General features: G+C 33.5%; 3 protein-coding genes across 3 annotated transcripts; all 3 read left to right on the top strand.

Annotated features, from left to right (window-relative positions):
* Positions 1-156: 156 nt before the first annotated feature.
* On the top strand, positions 157-9828 carry LOC142984655 (LHFPL tetraspan subfamily member 2a protein). Its single transcript, XM_076132406.1, has 5 exons — positions 157-506; positions 2822-2940; positions 3654-3764; positions 4362-4475; positions 7091-9828. The coding sequence occupies exons 1-5, from the start codon at positions 331-333 to the stop codon at positions 7231-7233; spliced, it is 663 nt and encodes a 220-aa protein (XP_075988521.1). The 5' UTR covers positions 157-330; the 3' UTR covers positions 7234-9828.
* Positions 9829-10468: 640 nt separating this feature from the next.
* On the top strand, positions 10469-13360 carry LOC142984650 (translation machinery-associated protein 7 homolog). The gene is made up of 3 exons (XM_076132402.1): positions 10469-10625; positions 12622-12744; positions 13067-13360. The coding sequence occupies exons 2-3, from the start codon at positions 12622-12624 to the stop codon at positions 13136-13138; spliced, it is 195 nt and encodes a 64-aa protein (XP_075988517.1). The 5' UTR covers positions 10469-10625; the 3' UTR covers positions 13139-13360.
* A 138-nt stretch (positions 13361-13498) lies between these two features.
* LOC142984405 (uncharacterized) lies at positions 13499-15376 on the top strand. Its single transcript, XM_076131960.1, has 2 exons — positions 13499-14638; positions 15174-15376. Exons 1-2 carry the CDS (start codon positions 13621-13623, stop codon positions 15257-15259), a joined length of 1104 nt encoding a protein of 367 aa, XP_075988075.1. The 5' UTR covers positions 13499-13620; the 3' UTR covers positions 15260-15376.
* The last annotated feature ends 611 nt before the right edge of the window (positions 15377-15987 follow it).

Below are 15987 nucleotides of genomic sequence, written 5' to 3'. Positions count from 1 at the left end.
ATGAAAAATATTTTATTATAATATGAACAAAATTAAAACGAATTATTGAATAATTTATAATCTTAATTTTTTAACGTGTAAACACCGATTCAATCAAATCATTCACATCAATCTCTTCAACTCTCCGTTCATTCGTTAGCTGTCAATTTCAATTATTTTCAATCAAATGAAATCAATCAATCAGTTGGTGTGAGACAGCTCAATAAGTTTGCGTTAAGTTTTATTTATATTTTTTATTTATTTTTTACACAAGCTACCAAGTAGAACTATACAGTTTAATTACGATTTATATTATCAACTTTCCGGTAAAGAAGAACCAACTTTAATAAAATGTGTTACGTTATAGTTACCGGCCGAAGTTTGGCCTGGCTTTTGCTAAGTTTGGTCGCTTTTATGTTAATTTTGACTGGTATTATGACTCCGAAATGGCTAATGGGGCAGCCTGTGGTGCTTAGTGATAATAATATAACCAGTTTTTACGTCCCAAGTGTCGGAATTTACAACAGGTAAGTAATGTTTATAATAAAGTGATGCACAAGTTAGAGTTTAATTTGGTCTGATATACTTACAATAGGTTCGGTAAAGAACGACAGCGGTGCGCACTTTATAAATAAACTTCCAAGTTCTGTCATTTCATAGCAATTATATTCTAATATTCTTATTTTTGGTACAATCAATTACCTAATTCTATAACTTACTTTCTTTTTAGGCCAGTATGTTTGTAAATAAAAAAAAATAAAAAAATTAAATACTGTTCTAAATTTAAATGCAACAAACTTGGATCCTTAGAAACCTTATTAGAAAATTATAGTTTTTAATACAGGAATTGGAATGTATGTAATACAACAGCTGTTTCATTTATTACAATATTAATAATTACAATAGTCAGTTACTCTCTTATCTTTTAAATTCGTGTCAGTGCTATTTCCAGATCTGACCTAAGTTTTTAATGTGAAATGCTTACGTCTAAGTAAAATGTTTTTACAAGCTGTGGCAATAACTTTGAAAATACTAAAAATGTGATGTAAAAAAATAAGAAATACCTCTATGAATAATATTTATTTATTTTTATATGTAACTTAGTTTTTACAATATCCCTAAAAAAATGTGTAGATTTTTAAATATTGATAATGGTCATATTTGTCCTGCTTTCTATCTATATTATATCTACACCTGCCCCAGTTTTAGAGTTTCATTTACCCAGGGAGATAAAGATTTAGGCATATTAAACTAGAGCTATATTAATTTCTCTATATTTTAAACTAGCTTTTACCTGCGACTTCATCCGCCACCTTAATTTTCCCATTATGCGTCATTCTCCCTGGGTAAAAAGTAGCCTATGTCCTTTCTCAAGTATCAAAATATATCCATACCAAATTTAATGCAAATTGGTTCAGTAGTTTAGTCGTGATTGAGTAACAGACAGACAGATAGACAGAGTTACTTTCGCATTTATAATATTAGTATGGATTTAGCCTACAAAGAAGTGATCATGCATACAAAACAATGGCTTTACAAAACAATTACACAATATACTAAATGCTATATTTGTTAAGTTCAGAATTTCAATAGCTGTCCACACAATAGTAAAGGCACTCCTGCTCTAATTAAAAGGACATTTAGTTGATCATATCATTGAACTGAATGGAAGTTGGCTGTACATCCTTTTAGCTACTGTAAATCATCCTTTTATGTTAAAATATATAATTGCTGATTAGCTCCAGATGTGGTTGGTTGGTTATTTAGTCCACCTGAAAAAAAATATTAAAAAGAATCATGAAGTAATCTTGGCTATAAGTATAATCTGTGTGCTAAATCTTATCAAAATCTATTCAGTACATAGTTTTTATATGAAAGAGTAATAACTATTCATACATCCTCACAATCTTTTCTCATATACGAGTAATATTAAGTAGGATTGTAAGATTATAATATTAACAAGCTGCCTATGATTTTGTCCAAATAAAATACTCCTTAATTAATATATCCTCTATTAAAAAATAATCACCTATTTCATCAAAATGAGACTGTCTCTAAATAAGTAACAACGTCCCTTACAGCCTTACAAACTTTCACCTTTATAATAATAGTATTTACATTTAAAAAACTTTTCCTCATAACTTTACACCAAAGCTTATATGTTACATAATTAGACCTTTAAATTAACATGCTTTGAACTTATGTTTACAAACACACTTTCACTTTAAAAAACTTGTTTTTTAACTAGTAATAAGTCAAAATGCTGTTAAATAATAGTGAGTACTGTTTGACATTATGCTTGAGTTTTACCTTAACAAAAACTTTACTTTAAGAAGAAACTGTAGTCACAGATCTTTGGAGAGCACTTCGAGCTTTCGGTCCCGTCATTCAAGAAGTGGCCTTTCTTGCCCATTAGAAAAAGTGACTATTTGTATCAGTTTTACATGCTCGCTGATCAAGGATACGAAGGTCGGCGACCCTATTTCTGCCTAGTTATTGTGAAATAACGAATTATTCTTCTTTGTATGGTTAGTAGTCAACCTAGTGTCAAAGTTGTTCAAGCCTTTGGCCTTTGACGTGGCTTAACGACTGTTATCTTAATTGACAACAACCGGGACCCACTTTTTACGTGCCCTCTGAAGCACGGAGACGCCCAGCTCAAATACCACTATGCCACCCATCTATGGAATGACCGCGCCAAGGTTTGCTTAACCCACAGATCGTTTACCGAATTTTCTTGATTCGGGATTCGAAGCCATTTTCTTTTCCAGCAGTAAAACATTGTAACAGTGAAATGTAGTAAGTATATTTACATTAATAAATTGATGTATATTGGTTATAGATGTATCCGCATGCGAGATGACCACAACAACTGCGCATCTTTCTCTTTCTACGGCCTGGCTACTGACTCCACGGTCTACCCCACTCCTTGGAAGGCAGCTATGTTCTTCTTGTCACTATGTAAGTAAAAGATACCAGTAAAGACCACAAACCAGCTAAAAGTTAAAAAATATTAATACTTATGGCCAAGGTCTGCTCCCGGAGTAAGGTTGCCAGATGGCCGGGATTTCCGGGATTGTCCCGGTCTACGTGTTGTTCCGTGTCCAGTAATTTTACTTTCCTGTCCCGGAATGAATGTTCATTTACCAGCAAACAGATATTTATTGCTAAAACACATGTAACGACGTATAACAATTGGTCCACTGCCTAGGGCGTGTTTAGAAATGCAAATGAAATAGCGATGATTATCAGTCCTTCTCCTTTGGTTCTTCAATCTTTGATCACTTGCATAGGAGTTGCTTCTAACGCTGCTGCCACCGCTCGATTGTTAATTATTTATTTGATATTGAAGAGCAGTGATAGCCGAGTGGTATAAGTTGACACCTCCTACGCAAGTGGTCGCAGGTTCGAATCCAAGGCAACACACCAATGACTTTTCGAAGTTATGTGTGTATTAGAAATAATTGTCACGTGCTCCAACGGTGAAGGAAAACATCGTGAGGAAACCTTGCATGCCTAAAATTTGTTTAATACATTTATTGAGGGCATGCTAAGTCCTCAACCCGCACTTGGCCAGCGTGGTGGACTCAAGGCCTAACCCCTCCCTCATTACGGGAGGAGACACTTGCCCAGCAGTGGGACATTAATGGGTTAAATTTATTTATTTATTATAGGTGCAGCTATACAATTCGCGACTGTAATATCGGGCGTAATGGCCTGTTGCGTACAGTCAGTCTTTAAGAAGAGTGTTATTTCACTGGCCGGCGCTACACAAGCTTTGGGAGGTAAGGTTTCATTCATAACTACTATTCTACATTATGTATTTTAATTTTAAAGTCACTAGCGCAATAAAATAGTCCTGTATGACAAGATATATGGATGTTAATGAGGCAAAGAAAGTTTGTAAGGATCGTAGCAAGTGGCGTTGGTCTCTGCTGGCGTTAGTCTCTCTAAAAAGAGTGGCCAGGAGTTTGTTGCCAGCTCTTCTCATTGGCCCTACCTTCCGAACTGGCGGTAAATTCACTCTCTGTATCATTGACTATCATAAGTGTCAGCACTTGACCTAAATGAATAAATGATTTGATTTTGAATTTTTGATTTTGACCCTATGGATAAAAGGCGTGATGTTATTTATAGTATGTATCAAGTTACGATTTGCGCAATTGAAGAGCCACTTACTCCCTTCATCCGCATTTGTCTTGTTACAATATTACCATACCAATAACGGACTTAAAGTATAACTAGATCCGAAACATCTATTGTGACTCAGACAAAATATATGCCCAGTACAGGAATTGAACCTGCTCGACATGTACCTCAAAGTAATGTGGCGACCATCTTAACAATATCATCACGATAACTTAGTTAAATGGTATTTACAGGTCTATTCGGAGTCCTGGGGTTGTTGCTATACCCCTGGGGTTGGGGAGCACCCCGTGTGAAGAGACTGTGTGGAAACAACGCCGAGCCTTATATACTAGGGGACTGTTCTATTGGTAAGTAAATAACTATAATTTCTTAAACTGAATTTTAACTTTAAATAATACTAGCTACTGCTCGCGACTTCGTCTGTGTAGGAAGATTTTACGGGGCAAAATGTATGCAATGTTTTAATCCAGGCTATAAACTATCTGTATACCAAAATTTATGAAAATCGGTCCTGAAGTTTTGGCGTGAATGAATAACAAACATCCACACATCCATCCAAACTCGCGCACTAATATTATTATTTTACTAGAGGCCGCTCGCAACTTCGTCCGAGTGGAAATCCTTCCCGTGTAAATCCCGATCCCTCGGTAACTCCGAAAAGGTAGCCTATGTGTTATTCTAGGTCTTCAGCTACCTACATACCAAATTTCAGCGTAATCGATTCAGTAGTATTTGCGTGAAAGAGTAACAAACATCCATACACACATACTCCCAAACTTTCGAATTTATAATATTAGTAGGATTAATTATTAAGATGTCTTCAAAATGCATTTGTTTTGATATTATTCAATGTAAATCTATTGAAACATAATCACAAATATGAGAGCACATTGTTAAATATTTCCTTTAAGCAATTCCTTTATGCTCTATTCTCATCTTTGTTTCGAAGTCTACAATAATTGCGTGATTTTTCCTCATGTCATCTAAATTACAAGAATAATATGTTGTTAGGCATGTTTGTTAAATAGTGCATTACTCAGTGAGTAATTAAAAATGTACCTACATATTATAAAGTACAGAGTCTGTTTCTTGAACTAAAGCTAAATTGCTGAACATATTAAGATGATATTTGGCAGGGTGATAAGATAAAAATCGTGTTTGGGATTTTCATTGGCTACACTTTTCAAATAAATCCACGCGTAAGATCAATCTAGCATTTAATTTATCTTATGACTATAAACTTATGTTTTTACTTGACTTATGTTTATAAATAAATATATTTAACCCATTATTGTCCCACTGCTGGGCAAGGGTCTCCTCCCGTAATGAGGAAACGGTTAGGCCTTGAGTCCACCACGCTGGCTAATTGCGGGTTGGGGACTTTGCATGCCTTCAAGAACTGTTCTAAGGAACTCTCAGGCATGCAAGGTTTCATCACGATGTTTTCCTTCACTGTTGGAACAAGTGATTATTTATTTATATGAATTAACTTTACTTCATAGAAACTTGACTCAAAATTTGAATAACGCTCAGATCTCGCCCTAACAAATATGTATACTAATATTATAAAGCTGAAGAGTTTGTTTGTTTGTTTGTTTGAACGCGCTAATCTCAGGAACTACTGGTCCGATTTGAAAAATTGTTTCAATGTTAGGTAGCCCATTTATCGAAGAAGGCTATAGGCTATATATCATCACGCTACGACCAATAGGAGCAGAGTAACAGTAAAAAAAGTAACAAAAACGGGGAAAATTTTGACCCATTCTCTCTTATATGTCGCAAGTGAAGTTGCGCGGGTCAGCTACTTGTAAATAAATACATAAGCTTCAGTTAAAATTGAGTATCGTTTTATTTCCGTCAATAAATTAATGAGTTAGTATTCAAATAACGTAAACACCGTCTAACCTTGGATTGTGCAGGTAGAATCGATTTAAATATAGTGTAAATTAACTATTGTCTGTGACTCTGCGTGGACTATGGTTATTTGGCTTGCTAGAAGTGTACCCCGGCTTATCCTGGGTTGCACCGGGTTTAATAAATATCATATCATAGGACGCCTCACACACGGTCATGATTCCAAACTAAGCAGAGCTTGTACTATGGTAGCCAAATAACTGATCAACACACTTATATACTTCGAAATACATATTTATATAGATACATTAACAACCAGACTCAGAAAAAATACACGTGCAAAGATTTGTCCCTTGTGGGATTCGGACCCACCATACGCGGCGCTACGGTAATTGCGGCGTAAACCATTGCGCCAAACGTGCAGTAAATAATAATAACTTATATACTAAAAGCCTCCTCGAGAATCGTTTTATTTATTGGGGAATACCGCATGTAAATTCGTTCGAACAGACGTATGTGGCCGACTGTATAGCGTATACTAATTATGTCATGTCTTCGACAAAACCACGGCTAAAAGCTATTATTTCTATAGCTTATGTGCAGGTACTTGAACTACAACACTGCCATGTATTACATAATCTTTTCAGTGGTTTTGCGTGATTGAGTAACAAACATACGAACTTTCATATTTATAATATTCGTTTATATGTACATAAATGATTAATATTCAATATAAATTCAAAAGAGGTAATTATTTAAGGCTTTAAAAAAGTCATTATATTTTTGCTAATATTATTGTATGCGTCATTTGTTTATACATTTCTGTGGCTTTTCTGACCTTGAGTAACAACATAGTCTGTCTTAAATAGATTTTATAAATAATAAAAATTTAAATTAAAATATTTTATCCAATCTGACTGGTAATTCTAGCGGAGACCGTTCGCCTTAATAGAAAATCATGTAGCATGGATTTGATTAAAGATCCTTAACTATACACCATGCCAAATTTCATCAAAATCTATACAGATATTTATCAGTGAAAGCATAACAGCCAGACTTATGCAAAAGCTTCTATAAATTTTCCTTCAAACAACAACTTTGTCCCCAGGTTGGGCCCTATTCGTCACAGCTACGGGCGTCGGTCAGATATTCCTAGCGAGCGCGCTATCCAAGACGGCAGATAAGGCAGCCAACTCAGATAAAGTGCAATTTCAGATGGATGAGGGGAAACAACTTATATGCTTAGCTTGAGTGAGAGAGAGAAAGACATATAGGTAAGGTAGACTACAGAAATGACTTGATATTTTACATGTGTAATCTGTCAAAATTTGTATCGTTAACCCCCGGTTTCTGAGGTACATTTAGCGGTAGTTTATCTATTCAATAGTGTTTAAAAATATATAAAAAAACGCTATTGAATAGATAGCTACCGCTAAATGTACCTCAGAAACCGGGCATAAGTTGACTCACAGTTGTTTTGAGGAAAGACTTAGGACTAGTTGAAATCTGAAATCTGAAAACTTATGGCGGTTAAGTGCAATCATAGACGGTTGCATATTAAACTAAAACCGGCTAACCACCAGTTTGTAAGGAATATACACTACTCATAATCACACAGCCATTGATTGGCTATAAATTAATTTCTCTTGGTTGAAATAATCAATATAGAGTTTGAAAGAATATTAAAAGAGATCCAATAATACTAGTTTTGAGTCCAAACTCCAAAAAAGAACTGTTTGTCATATAAAAATCTCAAAATTTATATTCTTTGACATAGTAAGAATATTTTTTATGTATATTTTTTGTAATCATTGGCTTTTGCCGAACTGAAATCATTATTTAGTCACGCTAGTATCACAACACACATTTTAAAATTATCATTTTTATTTAAAAACATATACAGATTGAATTTTTTATTTCCATTTTTATAAGCTTTTATAAACTTTACAAAGTTATTTTTCTTTGTTGAAATAAAAAATATATTATACAAGTTATAAACATCAGTTACACGGCTCATGGATAAGTCTCGAATAAGCTATTCGTTAGATAGTGACTGAATGAACACAGCTGTCAAAATTCGCCTGATAAGCTAATCAGAACTTATTCGGAGGTCTTGTAACTGGCCTTAAAAACCGTTAAAAACACACCTATTTACATAAAACAATAATTAGATCAATATGTATAAAATATTGTTATTACAAATACATATATATGTACTAAAGTAAAAAGTAAATGGTGTATCAAAAGTATTCATAATAAAAACAGAAAAAAAAACTATTTAAAAATATACTAACCATAGATAAGTAAAGTTATATTTTTAAGATTATATTAAATATACAAACTCTTTCCTATTAGGCTGTATAAGTCACAAATGAAAATAAAAGATAATGGTGAATACTCATTAATATAGCATTTTATAATATTTATAATCTATATGAATGATTGAGATTTTTTGACCCTAACAATTTTGTTTCAAATGATGTTGATTGCCTGTAACAATGGGTTTTTTTAACCCATTGCTGTCCCACTGCTGGGCAAGGGTCTCCTCCCTAACGAGGAAAGGGTTAGGCATAAAGTCTGTCACACAGGCCTACTGCGGGTTTGGGACTTTGTATACCCTCAATAAATGTATTAAATTTTTATTATCAACTTCTCTTTTACTAAAACTCCCTTGTTAGTCTCTATTTTTCTGATAATCTCTAAACTGCTGAACAGATTTTCATGCGGCTATCCCTAATATAAAGAATATATCATGTGGAAGGTGTTGGTGTATAATTTATAAGGTAGTTAAAATCTGGGGTCAAAAAATTTCAATCTTATTGTTTAAAAATCTATATTGTATTTTTATAGTATTAAGTATTGTATCCATTGATATGACTATTTACAATATGAAAGTGCCATAATAAATCATTGGCTTTAATTTTCGTCTCGGTTGCTATTTAGTATTTAATTTTGATATAATATTGAATTGTTCAATGCTCTAAAGGAAATTTTATTTATTATAAGTCCGTGGGTGTATAAGGGGAAAGGAAAGACCACACGCCGCGCTCATCTGTCCGCGCCCGCGAAGAAAATCGCTCTCGAAGAGCGCGCTGCTTTCCCGCGCGTAATCCTGTACGCTCCTAAGAACGTGCGGTAGAGTGTGTGTGTAAAGGGGGCTATTGTCCCGTAATCTCCGGGCTAAAATTAGTTAGAAATAAACACATTATAAGCATAATGTTACTCTTTTCAATGTTATATCAAATTAATATACATTATAAAATTATCCAAAATTAATAAATAAATAACAGTATTATTTTTATTTTCTGTGAATGTTCAAATTGTTTAATGCCATGCTTTTTGTTCAATATATTGGCACAATTATGTATAAGTGTAACCATAAGGAATAGTTTCCCTGTATCTTATTATAAAATGGCTTATAATGATATTGTGCGATATGATAATCCTGTTTTGTGCAAGTGAATACTCAAATGCTGTTTTTGATTTTAACATTGCGAAACTGCCTCACCGCAGTTTCGTCCAAACTTAAATCGTTTTAAATCGTCAAATTATTTGTAATCTACCAACGTTTTGGAAAAGTTCTTGATGTTTTTTGCACAAATAGATTATATCTCTTATTTCAAAATGTTTGGCTGATATTATCTATTCTAAAAATCGCTCAAAAATGCATTGTAATGTATCGATTTTTGGGCCGTGTAAGGTAGGAAATTATTTCTTATGGTTTTAGATTTTAAGAGATAATATTTTTACAAGAGGAATGATGTATACAAATTATGTATCTGTATTTTATACAAATTATATACAATTTTATGATGACTTGTCCTATTTACCATAAAAATATTATAAAGCTGAAGAGTTTGTTTGTTTGTTTGTTTGAACGCGCTAATCTCAGGATTTACTGGTCCGATTTGGAAAATTCTTTCGTTGTTAGATAGCCCATTTATCGAGGAAGGCTAGGCTATATATCATCACCATACGACCAATAGCAGCAGAGTACCAGTCAAAAATGTTACAAAAACGGGGAAAATTATAACCCATTCTCTCTTATGTGACGCAAGAGCAATTTACTCTAAATCTATAACATTATTTTCAGTGAATTGGAAGGATGAATAGAATTTGGTCCTTGCCGATTTTTTCAGGAATAGTAATTAATAGACGTGTATTTTTTAACTTTTGACTTACGAAATGGTAGCCACTAGCGAAGACTAACAAGAAGCTGTTAAACAAAGGAAATTACTTGCATCAAAAATTTGTAAGTCTTCATGAATTACAAATGTTTGATGCAATTAAGCAAATAGGTATAAAAACATAAAAGAAAATGTGTATTAAAAATGTCACAAATCATAATATTCACCAGGCTCAGATCGACAGTATACGGAAATAAGCATTTCTAAATAAAAAATATAAAACATAGCAGGGCCAGGACTTGTCTAATCGTATGCACCTAGCTTTAAAAAATAATATAATTTTTAATTGGTAACACTCACATTGATTGGTAGAAAAAGAAATGTCAAAGTCATTGTCAAAAATTGCTTTGCAGGCAGGCGCAAGTTCGCATTTGTCATTTTATTTAATCCACTCAAAAGCGTGAATTTGCGCTAATACATCTCAAATTACTACACGGACTAATATTATCAGAAAATGTAAGTATTCTGCACCTTTTACGTTATATATTTGTAGTAAATGTAATCAATAACATGAGATTTTTCTAACAAATTATTCTACGCCATTGAGGTTATACATTTTGGGAATAACATGTTAGGCGTTTTCTTTGTCATATTTAGACCAATTAGTTATTAGTAGACTGCAAAATTATTAGTTTAAGGCTGTAGTACACTTGATCTTTGGATCTAATCATGTTATTGTGCGTTATCTAACGTCAAAATATATTTTCACCGATTTTCGTCTGACTGAAAAGGCAGAATGTATTGTTCCTTCGCCTATTATTTGCTAGATCGGGACTAGACGTTAAATAATATTGATTATGGAATGGCTTACTTATAAAGTGTCCATAAAGTTTGATCAGCACAGATTTTTTATCAAAACAAATAAGAGATATTTTTACTTTAATCTAGAATCTACTCAATGACTTAGCAGACAATAGTAAACCTATTGCATGAATACTTAATGATGTTATTGTTATGAAATCGGTAACTAATTATGTATTGTGATGATAACCATAGTGAAATAGATATGTTTTTAAATTAATGTTTTTTTACACCCAACAGGGTTTCTTTACTATACTAGAGCTCCTTAGGTAAAAAAAAATGTTTCTGATTGGATATATCTATATTTATTAGTATAACTTATGTATTAACTGCACGTTTGGCGCAGTGGTTTAAGCGGTCACCTCGCCGCAACAACCATAGCGCCGCGTGTGGTGGGTTCGAATCCCACCCGGGACAAATCTTTGTGTGATGAGCACGAGTATTTGTTCTGAGCCTGGATGTTAATGTATCTATATAAGTATGTATTTAGAAGTATATAAGTATGTTTATCAGTTATTTGGTTACCATAGTACAAGCTCTGCTTAGTTTGGAATCAAATGACCGTGTGTGAGTTGTCCCATAATATTAAAAAAAAAAAAATAACTTGAAACTTAAGTCACTAATGATACATCATTATTATGCACACCAATCTAATAATAGGCAATATGTCATAACATTACATTATCAAAACAATTAAATCATAGCTAAACAAACAATATGGCAGTATTTTATTATGCATTCATAACAATTAAATCTTTTATTGTATTAGTAATGCAATGAATGCAAATTCAATTTTGTGCTTCTTTTTCCACTAATTGTTTTATTAAAATTCCATAAATGTTGTCTATGTGCTCATTCACGTTGACTCGCGGGCGCGGTGGCGGGCGCGGTCGCGAAATATCAAACATATGGCGATGTACCGAAGTGTTCACGTACAAACCGTTCGCGCGGTCTAAGTCGCGGGCGAGCTAGCGGCGTCGCGCGCGGCCCGCGTGGCGCGCTCGCGCCAATATCAAACGCGTGAAGATGTTCGTGTGTGTTCACGTCGAACTAGCGGTGGCGGGCGCGATGTCAAGTAAGATCAACCAGTTTGAGCCAGTTTGAGCCAAACGCCCGCCTGGCGGCCAACGTGAACACAAATCGCCACGTCCCCGCGCTCGCGACCGCCACCGCGCCCGCGAGTTCCAGCGTGAACAAGCACTAAGAAATGTCTTGTAAAAAAAAAATTAAGTAATATTTTTTTTTTAATGCACTCTTTCAGACCTACAAACATGAAGTTTTGTTTGTTGTTTAATGCAGGGTGCAAAATTATACTGGTTTACTCTATTTTAAATTATTCACCCCTAATATTTTAAAATAGTAATAACCAAACATTTTTCTTATGTAATAAAATTTATTTGGATGAAAATAAATGCTATTTGATTATCAAAACAAACTTCTTAAAAAATACTAGATAGCTTTTATTGAAATAATAGTCTCTACAGTTTGTTGTCTGGGGGTACCCTGAAATCTTTCCTCACAAACAGTCAGGTTTAACTGAATATACTCATTAGTTTTCTAACCAAAGTACAAACTGCCTAGTTTTAATCAGAAAATTGTGAATGAATTGGTAAAACATGTTTGATAAATAAGTCTAAAATTACCTTTGCAGATGTCGGGCCGTGAGGGTGGCAAGAAGAAGCCTCTGAAGGCACCCAAGAAGGAGAGCAGGGAGCTTGATGATGATGACCTAGCCCTAAAACAGAAGTTAAAGGAACAACAGAAGGCATTACAGGTTTGTTACTCTTGCATATCCTAAAAAAATATTGTGTTGTGAAAAGTAGTAAAAAATATATAGGTACTTAATTTGAATAGGGCAATATTTGTTTTAATAAAAAAATAACTAAGTGAAACAAAATTAGCTGTTTAATTGAAATTAATTGATCATAAGACTTAATTTTATTATTTAAAAATAAAATAATGGTCTATCTTTAGTATTTTGTTACTAAGATGGAATAGTTTTTGTTATTGTCTGTGGTTTCTTTTTTTAATTTCAGATCAAATCATTCATTCACTCTAAATCAACCAAAAATAAATAAATATTTTTCGATTTTCAGGAGGCGAAAGCTAAGGCCTCACAGAAAGGTCCTTTAGTATCTGGCGGTATCAAGAAGTCTGGCAAAAAGTGACACAACACCATTCTACTTATGTATAATTTATAGGTTATAAATTCTAATGTAAGAATTATTAAAGATCTTGTTGTTTTTTATTTGTGGAAAACAAGCAGAATATACTGCGGATTCAACTTTCTATGATTAAATATAATGTTGCAGTGCCAATCTTCAGGCCCCTATACTTATCAGACTTGTAACATGCATTTTAAAACGTAAATAAAGCTTTTGATAACAACACTTGGCTGTTTGACATTTTTTCCTTTGCCTTACTGCTAAATTTCCCGCCTAAAAAAGAGTGTATCATTGTCAGTTTTTATTTGGATTGCTTGATTCATTAATAATTCATAAACACGTAAAAATACCAGGTAGGTAGGTACTTATGTTTATTAGAAAAGTAAAACTTAAAAGAAATCGTAATAGCGTTAAAAGTTTCCCACGAAAACATAATTACTTTCATATTTCAGCAATCGATCAACAAATTAGTGGTTTCTGTTCTAATGTCTCAAAATTCTCCAAAAATGGCCGAGAAATCCGATTTAAATAACTCAAGTGATGATGCAAGCCATGACGAAAGGAATAAAAGCGATTCTTTAGCGGTTATTAACACAAATTCTGATAAAATATTACCCAATGAAGGTCAGTGTTTTATTGATGGGCCTGACACGGCAAGCTCAAATAACGATACTTGTCAAATGCTAGTAGATTTCGAACAATTAATAGACTCCACACGTGATTGCAATGAAGCTTCTACTTCACAAAATATTCAAGAATTTGAAAACATTTTAAGCAGTTATGATACTACAGAACTTCAAAATGATGAGGTGATAAATTTAGATGAAATAAGCGATATTTTTGATAATCTTGTTACTGAGACTATTAGTATAAGCTCACAAGAGGACTTAGAGCCGAATAACAATGAAAATGCAGTTAAAAATCTCAACATAATTGATAATATGTCATTAAATACACATATCGATACAACTACTATAAAAAAGGAAAGCCATTTTGAAATTGAGCTTGATACTATTTCTATATCTTCAGAGGAAACTAAAAGTTCAGATGATGGTTATAATTCATCAGATTTTGAATTTATAACTGAAGAAGAAGCTAAAATGGAGGGATTTATAATTAATTTTGGTCGTAACAATTCATCTAATTCAGAGTTCAGTTCAAATACAAATTCTAGTTACGCGCATCATTCAAAAGAATTTTCGCCATCGACACGAAATGACGGTAGTAAAGAATTTGACCCTGGCGAAGGTCCAAGTGGCATTCATAGACCAATAGTTGATGATTCAACCAGAGATTATAGACAGAATCATGAAATTCCTCAAGAGGAGGGATATTTGGACCTCTTTCGTGGTCAATATAACCCATTATTGCCGTTAAGTGATATTATAATGTTGGAAAATAAGTCGATACGGCCGTCAGCCATGAATGTGCAATATGAGGGAATTGGGTTTGATATGCAGTTGATAGTCAGACGGAATCGACTGGACAGTTCTGAAGAAGAGTGTGAGTATAGAATTAGAACTTAAAAAAGTAGCTTGTGTTCGTAAATAAGATTGCAATCAATATTTGTTTCATGTTGGAATTGAACTTACGACTTCTCTGTGTAATTGGTGGCGGGCGGGCGCGTGGTTTGCGTTTGTGTTTGCAAATTTTTGGCAGATCATTTTTTTAAAAAGACAGATCCTGCACTAAGAATTGCTCTTGGTGTCACGGGGACTATTACAAACATACAAACAACGAACACAAAGTACAACCAGATCTGAAACAATTATTTCTGGATCGCACAAATAATTGACCCGTGTGGGAATCGAACCCATGACCTCTCGACGCAATGGTAGCGGCTTACCGACCTAAACCACTACGCCAATGAGGCAGAACTGGGAAAATAAACAGCATGACCAATCACTGAACAAATGTATTCTTAGTTTGAACTGGGAATTCGTACCCCCTAATTAATTATTCATTACAAACTTTGTTTGAAAAAATGTAAATATTCTTCAATTTAAGATACCTATATTTTTCTTGTTGCTTATTTCAGATGAGGACGAAGCTAGAGAAAGTGTCAAGAAAATCCTTCGAATGTATCCCGGAGAGAATAGAACGAAAAGAAGGCGTAGATTTTAAAAGATTTTTTATTTCTTTTTGCATGTTTAATATATTTATTTTTCTTATCCCTTGTTTCATTTGCGTAGATGCCTATTGTAAGTATTGATGCTAATTATTTAGATAAATAAAGCGACAATATTGAAAACGTGACTATAGTAAAGTTGTTCCGAGTAGTTCGTGTTAACAAAACATGACCAATATCAATTCACATCCATAAATAAATACTTATCTTTTATATATATTCACTTTAACCCGAAAGCAGGTAAGGCACGCATGATTTATTAATATTAAATTTAAATAAAAGGATAATTATTCCTTTTATCAAAAACATTAGTTTCTTACCTTTAGTTAAACAATCCTTCTCTATCCCTTGCTTGATAACGACTATCTCGCATGAAAAGCCTCACAAATAGTTCTTATATACTGTGTCTGTAGGTAGTTGGTGAAAAATGGCTGTCTCTAGGGCAATTTTTTTTCTTTATATGACCATTGATATGAACCGTAGTGAATAATTGACTCATTCTACATAGGCCGTAATTTTGTTATTTTTTCCGATTAGTAACTCTAATATTTCAAATCTGATTTAAATGTTCTATGTACAATTATTAAAGGTATTTGTCAGGGTTTCGTACCCAAAGGGTAATAACGGGAGCCTACCACAGAGACTTTATTGTTGGTCTGTCTGTCACCAGACTATCTCATTCTGAACTATGATAGTAAGAAAATTTATTTTCGCAGATGATGTT

Source organism: Anticarsia gemmatalis, chromosome 27 (genome assembly GCF_050436995.1).
Source record: "Anticarsia gemmatalis isolate Benzon Research Colony breed Stoneville strain chromosome 27, ilAntGemm2 primary, whole genome shotgun sequence".
Classification (NCBI taxonomy): domain Eukaryota; kingdom Metazoa; phylum Arthropoda; class Insecta; order Lepidoptera; family Erebidae; genus Anticarsia; species Anticarsia gemmatalis.
The sequence above is the reverse complement of the archived record's forward strand: the minus strand, read 5'-3'. Positions and strand labels throughout refer to the sequence as shown.